The sequence below is a fragment of the Sinocyclocheilus grahami genome, unplaced genomic scaffold (assembly GCF_001515645.1).
Source record: "Sinocyclocheilus grahami isolate Dianchi unplaced genomic scaffold, SAMN03320097.WGS_v1.1 scaffold1134.1, whole genome shotgun sequence".
NCBI lineage: Eukaryota > Metazoa > Chordata > Actinopteri > Cypriniformes > Cyprinidae > Sinocyclocheilus > Sinocyclocheilus grahami.
Window position 1 is genome coordinate 243,287 of NW_015506313.1, and position 13,127 is coordinate 256,413.

The 13,127-nt window shown below is 42.9% G+C and overlaps 1 protein-coding gene across 1 annotated transcript in view; it reads left to right on the forward strand.

Annotated features, from left to right (window-relative positions):
* Positions 1–327: 327 nt before the first annotated feature.
* The window catches only part of LOC107567209 (PDZ domain-containing RING finger protein 4-like), a 39,571-nt gene continuing 26,771 nt past the window's right edge, over positions 328–13,127 (forward strand). Inside the window, exon 1 of the mRNA XM_016252849.1 lies at positions 328–468. Within this exon, the coding sequence (XP_016108335.1) occupies positions 400–468 (69 nt within the window). The 5' untranslated portion in view covers positions 328–399. The remainder of the gene's footprint in view (positions 469–13,127) is intronic.

Below are 13,127 nucleotides of genomic sequence, written 5' to 3' on the forward strand. Positions count from 1 at the left end.
GCTTCTGATCAATTCCACAGTGAGCTGCGTCTCCCCAACCAGTAATAACTGTTTAAAACTAAAATCAATTTAAAATCTCGGCCACAACACACATTAATGTGCAGTCTGACCAGCGCTGGCTGTGTGTGTGTGTGTGTGTGGCATCAGTGTTACTGACACAAAAGAGCCTCATTGTTTCAGCACTGATGCTCACTGACTCCTCCCACTGATGTGGCCACACCCCTCCATCATTATTCATAGGCTGAGCTGCTGAAGGGGGCGTGTCGGTGTCTCAGAGCCACAGAGAGCGAGCGGGTCTCTCACACACGCCGGAGGCTGACACACGGATGAGAGGCGCTGTGTGTGTGCGAGCCGTTCTGGAGGGAGCGCGAGACGGCTGCCGTATCCCTGAGCACGAGGATGGGCTGCAATCTGTGTAGTTTACAGAAGAGAGAGGAGCATTATAAACTACTGTATGAGATCTCACAGGTGAGGCATGCCACACATCACTTACCTGAGATTCAGAAGGGCTGTTCTGCTGATCAGAGACTTTCTCATCTGTCAGTACTATGCTTTCTGGACTTGGTACTATGGTAATACCAGGTTTGCTTTTAGGCATGCTACCATGTTTTTTATTCGTACCATGGCAGTAGCATTGGTTTTTGGACATGTATTGTGATTTTACAATGGCTTTTTTATGACAATACCCTGTATTTTTTATACTTAGTATTTTTTTTCCTATAATACTATAGTTTTACATGTATTTTTGGATATGTACCATGGTTTACAATGGTTATTTGCGGTATTGCCATGTATCTTTCACATAGTACCATAGTTTTGGGACATGAACCATGGTTTAACAGTGGCTTTTCATGGCCATATGTGTTTTTGGACATTTACCATAGTTTTACAATGGTTTTTCATGGTAAGACCATGCATTTTTCACATAATACCATAGTGTTTGGATATACATTATGATTTTATGATTCAGTGATGATTATCATTGAAGCTTCAGGAGTTTTTGGAGATCTGATGTGCTCACGGAGCAGAAGGCCTGTAATGTTGAAGATGATCCAGTGTTGATCTTCTGCTGGAGGAGCTGCTGATTAATTCTCTGCCACGTGTTTTATTAACTCTTATGATGCTGAAGGCGCTCATCATGCTCATGGTGGTCTCATTAGCGCTCGTAGAAAACTATTCTGGGTCCTAATAAAATGCAAAATGTTCCGCTGTGTGTGATGGGAGATTCACAAGTTAATTGCTGCCATTGTTCTGTAACAAGGAGTTTTGAGGAATCTCCTCTGGATGGATTGTTTTAATCAGACCGATGAAGATCACAAGGGTCTGATGAGCTTCTGTAGATCACCCTTCTGGATTTAAGCTTCACCAAAACCACTAAATTAACAGAATCAAGCCTCAGTAAAATAGAAGTAGTCAATGATTTGTTGTTTTTAAATGAGTTCTGTTGGAAACCCAACCAATTATGTGTAGTCTCAGAGAACATCTGTGCATGCACACAGCGTGTTTGCAAAGGCTTCTTGTGGTTTTGAGTTTATTTCCAACATCTTGTGTGTTTTTCCTGTTTTGTGATCTCTGGTGTTTGTACGCACAAACACCAGAGATCACAAAACAGGAAAAACACACAAGATGTTGGAAATAAACTGCTTCTGAAGGTGGACAGCAGATGAGATCTTCAGATCTGGTGTTTAGTGTTGTGTATCTTCTCATTGGAGCTGTCGCGTCAGATCTTTGTGTCCAGCAACAGAAACTCGTCTCCCGTGAAAGGACACCATTGCATAAGTGAATATTTGGCATTTGAGGGCAGAGCCGGCAGTGCAGGTGGAGCAGAGAACCACCAGAGCCAGACAGCAGACCACCACGGCAGAGCAGAAGACCACCACGGTGGAGCAGAGGACCACCACGGCAGAGCAGAAGACCACCACGGCGGCGCAGAGGACCACCACGGCGGAGCAGAGAACCACCAGAGCCAGACAGTAGACCACCACGGCGGAGCAGAGGACCACCACGGCGGCGCGGAGGACCACCAGAGCCAGACAGACCACCACAGCGGAGCAGAAGTAACAGGGAACCCTCCCGGTGAACCACACCGATCAGGAGACCATGGCGGAGACTGTAACAACGAGAAAGCAGAGACAGACAACACAGACAGAACATTGGGGTTGATAGATAAGGCTGAGTGTTCAGAGGCAGCCTCCTTGGTTGGGTCGGGACAGGACAAATTTCACAAACGACCTCCTTGGCTGAAACAAAGCAAGCAGGGAGTTCGCAAACGGCCTCTATAGCTGTGACAGGACGAGCAGGGAGTTCGCAAACGGCCTCGATTCCTGAGACAGGACTAGCAGGGAGTTCGCAAACGGCCTCGATTCCTGAGACAGGACTAGCAGGGAGTTCGCAAATGGCCTCTATGGCCGTGACAGGACAGGCAGAGAGTTCGCAAACAGCCTCTATGGCCGTGACAGGACAGGCAGAGGGTTTGCAGGTGGCCTCCTTGGCCGGAACAGGACAGACAGAGAGTTCATAGGCGGCCTCCTTGGCTGGAACAGAACAGGCAGAGAGTTCATAGGTGGCCTCCTTGGCCGGAACAGGACAATCAGAGAGTTCATAGATGGCCTCCTTGGCCGGAACAGAACAGGCAGAGAGTTCATGGGCGGCCTCTTTGGCCGGAACAGAACAGGCTGACAGTGCGTTGCTGGGCGCCACCACCACGCAAGGAGCTGAAGCGAGCACCGCCGTTTCGGGAGGTTCTGCAGCATGCGCTGCCACTATGAACAGCTGAGATGTGACGAGGCTCTGGCAGATCAGCTGAAACTTGACTTGACTCATGAAGATCAGCTGAAACTTGACTTGACTCATGAAGATCAGCTGTGACTTGACTTGACTCATGAAGATCAGCTGTAACTAGACTTGACTCATGAAGATCAGCTGTAACTAGACTTGACTCATGACAATCATCTGTGACTTGACTTGACTCATGACGATCAGTTGTGACTTGACTAGACTCATGAATATCAGCTGTGACTTGACCAGACTCATGATAATAAACTGTGACTCGATTTGACTCCTGACGATCAACTGTGACTAGACTCGACTCAGGAAGATCAACTGTGACTAGATTTGTCTCAGGAAGATCAACTGTGACTTGGCTTGATTCATGAAGATCAGTTGTGACTTGACTGAACTCAGGAAGATCAGCTGTGACTTGACTGAACTCAGGAAGAACAACTGTGACTAGACTAGACTCATGACTATCAGCTGTGACCTGACCAGATTCATGATAATAAACTGACTCGATTTGACTCGTGACGATCAACTGTGACTAGACTCGACTCAGGAAGATCTGTTGTGACTTGACTAGACTCATAATCATGAACTGTGACTTGACCTGACTCATGATGATCAATCGTGACTTGACTGAACTCAGGGAGATCAGCTGTGACTTGACTGGACTCATGAAGAACAGGTGTGACTTGACTTGCCTCACGAAGATCTGCTGTGAGTTGAATTGACTCAGGAGGATCAATGGTGACTTGACTGGACTCAAGATGGGCAGCTGTGACAGAACAGGGTGCTGTTGTGTCTGCCATTTTGCGATCAGGCTCCACTGTCGCCGCCATTTTGTGAGTGCGCTCTGGTACAGCCGCCACTTCAGTCACAGATACTGTGTCGCGTTCTTCCTCCGCAACACCCACAGTAAACAAAGATCCAACAGTCAGCAAGGCATAATCCATTAACTGAGCGAGTGATGAACGTGGACCCTTGCGTCCAAGTTTAGACTTGAGAGGTTGATTTAGGCCATCGCAGAAAAACTCTATCAATAAACAGTCTGTTAAATCGGAATAGGGAACGATGGCTAAAAACTCTCAAATATGGTTGTCCAATGATCGGGGACCCTGTTTAAGGGCTAATAAAATTCTTGCCGTGTCCATACGTGGCCAACGTCCTTTGGAAAAGCCGCTGGATCCTTGTTTGGCCGAGTATTCTGTTACGGGGCTGACAAGACGTGAGACATGCGGATCCATGTGCAAGCTTTTATTTAAAAGACGTGGTAACAAACACAGGCAGGGTCGAAACACCAGCAAACAGATATAGTACGGGCAAAATGTAAGAGCAGTCCAGTAAATGGGCGTGGGTCGATAGACAGTGAACAATATCCAACAGGGCAAGGCAAAGAGAGATAATACAATACACAGCAATAATCCAGTCAGGGGCAAACAGAGTCCAAAAGGCAAGATGAAGGGGGTAATCCGAAATACACAGGCGAGAATCAATACACGGGAAAAACAGGCAAGACTAAGAAATACTGGGAAAAGATAGAGCAGGCTCTGTAATGTAGCTATCCCTAGGTGAGCGATAAATCCTAAACAATACTCGGCAGAGGGAAGGGATAAGAGTGAGTGTTAAATAGGGAGTGAGTGATATGAAACAGCTGTGTGCAATCAGTGCTGTGTGCAATCAGTGCAATGAATGATGGGATATGTAGTCGAGGGGTGATATGCAACAGGGTGTAGTGCGAGAGTCAATGAAAATGGAAAGGGTGACCTCTGATGGCTAGCAGACAGAAGTTCATGGACCGGATACGTAACATAAATGAGGTGTTCGGGAGCAATTTGCAGGATTCATTCAGACTTTATAGAGGCTGGTCCAGGTCTGTTTGGTTCTTCATGATTCTGGTAATTACACAGGCTGTTTTTGCTGCTGTTCCTTTAAGGCTTAGTGATGTAATTGTGGAGCTCCTGAACATCTGTCTAGGCTAACAGATAGAGACGCCAGGTTCTAGATTGACCTCCTTGATTTGTTTTACTTCATAAACCATGTTGCAATGCATTCTGGGATAGCCTTGCAATAGATACATTTCACAATGCCTTACAAACTGTTTGAAACAACTTCTGTTTCACAGTATTCTTTAGAGTACCATTTAAATACCATAGTGCATGTATATGGTAATAATTTGGCATTGAAATAACAAAGTACCATGGTGAAACCACTACTGTTCCATGGTACCACCATAGTAGTTCTTATAGAATTAAATACTGTAGAGTTAAATACTGTATGAATGTAATGTAATGAATAGGGATGAGTGTGAGCAAACATACAGAGTAAATTAACAAAGAGGAGTTCACTATGTTCTGCAGTGCTTGTGATGATGAGCGCCATCTATAGACTGGTTTGAGTGCTTGGACTGAACTGGTTTTCACAGTTAAGCTCCAGGAATCGTGGGATACTGTAGTGATGTTTTCTTCTGTGCCACCAATATAATAATCTAATGCTGTTATCATACATGCTTTCCTGGAGTATGTGTTGTTTCTCTCAATAAGAATGTTGATGTCTGTTTGAGTGAATCATTTGCTCGATGATTCATTATTCGTGGTTCATGCAGATCTAGTAGATGTGTTGATTCATATCTATCATTTATTTGTATACCATACATTTCAAAAGATTGGGGTTGGCAAGATTTGAATTATTTTGAAAGTGTTTTATGCTCAACAAAGCTGCATTTATTTGATAAAAAATACTGTAAAAACTGGGAAACATTATTACAGTTTAAAACAGCAGTTTTTGTGTGAATATCTGTTAAACTAATTTATTTCTGTGATGCGCAGCTGTATTTTCAGCATCATTCCTCCAGTCTTCAGTGTCACATGATCTTCAGAAATCAGTATAATATGCTGATCTGCTGCTCGAGAAACATTTCTGATTATTATCAATGCTGAAAACAGTCGTGCTGCACAAAATTTTTTTGGAAACTGTGATACGTTTTATTTTTCAGGAATCACAGATGAATAGAAATTTCAAAAGAACAGCATTTATTTGAAATATAAATCTTTTGTAACGTTATAAATGTCTTTACAGTCATGTTTAATACATTTCATGCATCCTTGCTAAAAAAAAGTATTAGCTTAACAAAAAAATTAAAAAATAAAAATTTTGAATGACGGCAAAGTTAAAAACTTGGTGAAAAATCTGTTTCTGGCAATATTATTGCTTTGATTAAGCAGATATTTTATAACATGTCATATTCAAGGGTTTTTTTGGAAACTGTGATACGTTTTATTTTTCAGGAATCACAGATGAATAGAAATTTCAAAAGAACAGCATTTATTTGAAATATAAATATTTTGTCACATTATAAATGTCTTTACCTGATACATTTAATCAATTCAATGTGTCCTTCATGAATAAAAGTCATTTAGAATCTTGGAAATTCAGTTTTCGTCAGGTGTGGAATGAACAGCGACATTTGGAGCTCTATAAAGTGACCATAGAATGTGTGTGTTTCTGAACGTGTGAACTGGACAGGTGCATGCGTGTGTGTGTGTTTGATAAATGAGTTTCATCACTGCGGGGATGAGTGTGTGTGTGTGTGTGTGTGTGTGTGTGTGTGTGTGTGTGTGTCTCTGTGTGTGTGTGTGTGTGTGATGGCCTGAGGCCCCGGGACCCCTGTGACCCCCTCCTCACTGGACTGGATGTTACAAATGTCCCAATTCATCTCTCGCTCCGGCCGCCTCACGCTGACTGATGGTCCTCAAACCTCACAGCTGGAACCAGGAACAAAAGACAAGAAAAATGAGCCATTTGATTGATCTGGTGTCCGCAGCCATGAGATTACCTGCAGAAACACACACAGAGAGAGAGAGAGAGAGAGAGGTTCGCCTGAATCCTCCTGGATGGAGGAATTTTGGCTCCTGATTGTTTCTCTGAGTCTCTCTCCTTCGAATAGTAAGGAAGAGTTGGGAAACCTTTTAGGAAACAGACGTTGTTGTGAAATGGAGAGCTGTACATTTTATAAGAGGGACTAAGAACGTGTTTTATTCTTCCTTCTTAATCTTTTTCCAGTGGGATTGTGTTTAAACATCCTGGTTTTCCATTTACTGTTTTTGTATTTTGGCAAATTTTGGATGATTATGTAACTCTGTGGACTAGCGTATGTGAATATAAAGGCACAAAGACTGCTATTTAATCACTTAACCAGTGTTCCAACATTTATTTTGAGAAAACTATCATCAAATACATGCAGAAGTTCAAAGATATTCACTACAACCCGCCAAAATAAAAATTCAATTTAATTTGTAGAAATTGTGACAGATATATTACTATTGTAGAGTAAAATGTACTTCTCAAAGTCCTAAAAATAATAATATAGTTTATTAAAACATTATTTAAGGAATATCAGACATTTGTTCCTCCATGTTTTAAGTTAAACATGAAATCTCTGTTGTGTAGTGCTTTGTTAGCCAAAAAAACGGGGGATAAAAAACTATTTCATAACATTTTAATAGATTAATTAAATTGTTAAAGTTTTGTGCATTCATCTGATTAACACTTTTTTTTTTTTTTACAAAAAATTTGTATTGCAATTCAGACAAATTAAAAGACAACACAGAATTTCTGAAAAAACAATATTATTGTTAACATTTTAATAAATTATTATTGTTTTATTAATTCAATTGATTAGATGTGGAAAACGTGGACAGAATTATGGAATTCAGTATAAATTGACATTCAAAGTATAATGTGGAATATCATGGGATTTTGCACTTTTTGGATGAAAACATGAATAAATTTTAATATTCTAAATGTGTTACATTCACAAAATTGCGAATGTAAATGTGAGTATTCATTAGATTCATTAGAAAAATTAGAAAAATTTAAACAGACAACATAGAATTTCCAGGGGGGAAATAGAACACATTTCATGAGACACTATTATAGTTATAATTTTTAAAAATATATATATATTAAATTGTAAATATTTTATTGATTTGATAGATAGATAGATAGATAGATAGATAGATAGATAGATAGATAGATAGATAGATATAATTGATTGATTATTGAATTGATTAGACAACTTTATGATTAGAATTTAATTAAGCCAATATAATTAAATAAAATATAAAATATAATTTAAAAACTAAAATGAGTTAAAAACTGAATACAGAATGTTATAAAGAATAAAACGGCATTCATAGGGCTCTATGCAGGCCGTCGCTCTCATATATATCCAGTGACGTGAATGTGTTGGGGTTCAGCGGGAATGAGCCTCCGGCTGCTGACTTTTCCAGCTCATTCGAGGAGGAATATGAAAAGGGAATATTTACAGATCCCTGAGACTGAAGAATCGCGGCCGTTACATAATCACACATCTATTAATAATGCATGTGTGAACGTGTGTGTGTGTGTGTGTGTGTTTGTGTGTGTGCATGTGTGTGTGTGTGTGTGTTTGTGCATGTGTGTGTTTGTGCATGTGTGAGTGTGTGAGCTTTTTCTGCATTGGGGATATTCTGTAGTCTCAGCCCTTCGTTTGGGTATAAATCTTTACTGGATTGTCTCAGATTTTGTGTATATAAAAAAAAATCAAATGTAATGAAAATTCCATTCATTCCTACGCGGGTCAAAATGACCTGCGAGGGACACTTTTGTTACTGCACCCTTTTAAACTCCTCGATTCCACTCAAATTTTTTTGTGTATTCCCGGTGCAAGTGTGGCAAAAGTAAAGAAATCTTGGACCGGTTTTACAGCATTTACAGACGAGTGTGAGTGTGTGTGAGTGAGTGAGTGAGTGTGTGTGTGAGTAATGAGTGAGTGAGGGAGTGTGTGTGTGTGTGTGTGTGTGTGTGTGTGTGTGTGTGAGGGAGTGTGTATGTGTGTGTGTGTGTGAGGGAGTGTGTGTGTGGTGTGTGTGTGTGTGTGTGTGAGTGTGCGTGCGTGCGTGTGTGTGAGTGTGCGTGCGTGCGTGCGTGGGTGTGCGTGTGCATGTGAGTGTGTGTGTGTGTGTGTGTGTGTGTGTGTGTGTGTGTGTGTGTGTGTGTGTGTGTGTGCGTGTGCATGTGAGTGTGTGTGATGAGGCATTACAAATAGGCATCAATCTGCAAAGATTTTCAGCTTCTGCATCAATCCATCAAATATTTTGACTCTTGGTTTGTAATATCTGAATATTGAATATCATGTACTGAATATATGACGACATTCAATGTGTATATCATTTTCTAGGGTTCAAACACATGACCTAGGTGTTGCTAGCAACATACAAACTCATTTTTTATTAGTAGATCACAAAATGAGAAGTGAATGAGACGTTATGCTGATACAAACTAAATGTTCATGTGCATCATTTTGTTTGACTGCAATTAATTCATTATTAAGGTGAGATTACAGACAAAATCATTGTTTTTCATGTGCTGGTCAGTTTGGTGATCTTTGGTTTATTTTACTTCCATAACGTCTTTTTTTCAGACTAGTGTGACGAAACCATTCAAAATACACTATTAGGTGTTTATTTTATGATACTTTATATATTTACGTCTGTAGATTTTAATTACAGTGTATATATTTAAAAGGTTTTTCCCCTTGCTTCAGCAGCACTTATACACTCCAAACTTAGCAGTTTTATTCTTCTCTATATTCGGAAAGTTTTTAAAGAGGGGTTTGTTTATATCATTTACACTTATCTTATTATTGCACTTTTTCCATTTGCGTCTGCAGATTACAGTTGCATTACATATCATAAAAGGTTGTTTTCCCAAATGAGTTTGTTTCTCCACTTCAGCAGCACTTACACACACCCAACTTAGTTTTATTCCTCTCTATATTCTGAAGGTGTTTGCTGAGGGGTTTGTTCATATATCATTCACATTGATTTATACAACATTTTATTTCTAAAAACATGGTAAAAATGTATGTTTTTTTCTGTCTGTTGACAGTATTTTCTGATTTATGGAGTGATAAAAAGAGAAATCCAAAATCCCCACTGTAAAAACCTTTAACTCTAATGTGTCAACAAAATGAAAAAAATTGTTTTATTTTCTGGAAATGCTTGCAAATTATGTATATTTAATTAGATATTTTAAAACAATATTTCAGAAAATGTGTAATATGAAACAATTGTCTTAATGCACTGTGAATAATCAGCTGGAGAATGTATGAACTGAAGGAGCATCAGAATCAGATCCAGATCTCACGTGTGATTTGATTGACAGGAGTCATTTGTCTGATTCAGACTGATTTTCATAAACACATGTGAATCTAGTGTATTTACTCTGAGGTGAGCTGCAGGTTCTGTTATCATCTGCATTTCATTCATTCCTGTAGATTGACCTTTAGCATGTGTGAGTTCAGACGCTTTGACCTTTACAGACACATATCAGACCTGAACCTGACGAGAGGAAGAGTGAAAGACTCTTGAGAGAGACTCTTATCACCTGTGAACACACGCACGCACACACACACACACACACACTCTCTCTCTAAAGCCTCTTCATGTTCAGGAGCTGTTATGTTTGGACTGCTGGTCACAGGTAATGGACAGTTTAGGCACGATATATATTGATATATTTGGACTACGTGTGAGTTCAGACGCTTTGACCTTTACAGACACATATCAGACCTGAACCTGACGAGAGGAAGAGTGAAAGACTCTTGAGAGAGACTCTTATTACCTGTGAACACACGCACGCACACACACACACACACACACACTCTCTCTCTAAAATCTCTTCATGTTCAGGAGCTGTTATGTTTGGACTGCTGGTCACAGGTAATGGACAGTTTAGGCACGATATATATTGATATATTTGGACTAATAGTTCTTTGTGTGATATAAACTACAATATTTCTTTAATTCAGTTAAATTAACAATTATTGTTATTAAAATAACTACATTAAGTATTATCTTATCTTCCGCCACTTATCTGAGGCCGGGTCGTGGGGCAGTTGTCTGAGCAGAGCCCCCCAGACTTCCCTCTCCCCACACATCTCCTCCAGCTCCTCTGGGGGAACCCCAAGGTGTTCCCAGGCCAGCTGGGAGACATAGTCTCTCCAAAGTGTCCTAGGTCTGCCCCGAGGCCTCTTCCCAGTGGGACATGCCCGGAACACCTCACCAGGGAGGCGTCCAGGAGGGATTCGAAACACCTCAACTGGCTCCTCTCGATGCGGAGGAGCAGCGGCTCTACTCCGAGCTCCTCCCGGGTGACTGAACTCCTCACCCTATCCCTAAGGGTGCGCCCAGCCACTCTGTGGAGGAAACTCATTTCTGCCGCTTGTATCGGTCATGATCCAGAGTTTATGACCATAGGTGAGGGTAGGAATGTAGATCGACCGGTAAATTGAGAGCTTCGCCTTGAGACTTCACCAAAACAGACCGGTACAATGACCGCATTACTGCGGACGCAGATGGATATCTGTCAACCTGCCGCTCCATTTTTCCCTCACTCGTGAACAAGACCCCGAGATACTTAAACTCCTCCACTTGAGGGAGCAACCCCATGGGGGGCAACCTGGAGGGGGCAATCTACCTTTTTCCGACTGAGAACCATGGCTTTGGATTTGGAGGTGCTGATTCTCTTCCCTGCCGCTTCGGTCCAGAGGCACCGTTCCCGAACTCCACGCAATGACAGCCAAGACAGCCCCACAACATCCAGAGACTTGAGAAACTCGGGGTAGATCTCATCTGCCTTGCCACCGTGGAGTTTTTTGACTACCTCAGCAACTTCAGCCAGGGTGATGGACCGAGCTCCTCCCAGGTGACTCCTCCCAGCCACTCTGCGGAGGAAACTCATTTCTGTCGCTTGTATCCATGATCTCATTCTTTCGGTCATGATCCAGAGTTCATGGCCATAGGTGAGGGTAGGAATGTAGATCGACCGGTAAATTGAGAGCTTCGCCTTGAGACTTCACCAAAACAGACCGGTACAATGACTGCATTACTGCGGATGCAGCACCAATCCGTCTGTCAACCTGCCACTCCATTTTTCCCCTCAATCGTGAACAAGACCCTGAGATACTTAAACTCATCCACTTGAGGGAGCAACTCTCCCCCCCAACCTGGAGGGGGCAATCCACCTTTTTCCAACTGAGAACCTTGGCTTTGGATTTGGAGGTGCTGATTCTCATCCCTGCAGGTCTGACTTACTGCCGGCAGTGCGAACCAAGCTCTTGCTCCGGTCATACAGGGAACGAACAGTCCATAGCAACAAGCCCTGAACCCCATAATCCCAAAGTATCACCCAGAGGATGCAACGAGGGACAAGGTTGAATGCCTTCTCCAGGTCCACAAAACACATATGAACTGGTTGGGCAAACTCCCATGAACCCTGGGTATAGAGGGTATAGAGCTGGTCCAGTGTTCCACAGCCAGGGCGAAAACCGTATTGCTCCTCCTGAATCTGAGGTTCAACTATCGGTCGGATTCTCCTCTCCAGTATCCTGGCATAGACTTTCCCAGGGAGGCTGAGGAGTGTAATCCCCCTATAGTTGAAACACACCCTCCGGTCGTTTTTCTTAAAAAGAGGGACAACCACCCCGGTCTGCCAGTCCAGAGGCACCGTTCCTGAACTCTACGCAATGCCGCAGAGGCGTGTCAGTCAAGACAGCCCCACAACATCCAGAAACGTGAGAAACTTGGGGCGGATCTCATCCACCCACGGAGCCTTGCCACCGCAGAGTTTTTTGACTACCTCAGCAACTTCAGCCAGGGTGATGGACGAGCCCCCCGAGTCCCCAGCCTCAGCTTCCTTTACGGAAGGCGTGTTGGAGGGATTGAGGAGATCCTCAAAGTACTCTTTCCACCACCCGACGACGTCCTCAGTTGAAGTCAGCAATGCACCACTTCCACTGTAAACAGTGTTGGCGGGAACACTGCTTCCCCCTTCTGAGCCGCCGGACGGTTTGCCAGAATCTCTTTGAGGCAGACCGGAAGTCTTCCTCCATGGCCTCACCAAACTCCTCCCAGGCCCAAGTTTTTGCCATGGTGACTGCCAGAGCCGCGTTCTGCTTGGCTCGCCGCTACCCGTCTGCGGCTTCAGGAGTCCCATGGGTCAGCCAGACTCGATAGAACTCCTTCTTCAGCTTTGAGAGCATCCCTTACCTCCGGTGTCCACCACCGTGTTCGGGGATTGCTGCCACGTCAGGCGCCAGAGACTTTACGGCCGCAGCTCCAACAATGGAGGTGTGGAACAATGGAGCTCTGTCGGAGGTGGGAGTTGAAGACCTCTCTGACGGGGTTCTCTGCCAAACATTCCCAACAGACCCTCACTATGCGTTTGGGCCTGCCAGATCTGTCCAGCCTTCTTCCCCGCCATTGAATCCAACTCACCACCAGGTGGTGATCAGTTGACAGCTCAGCCCCTCT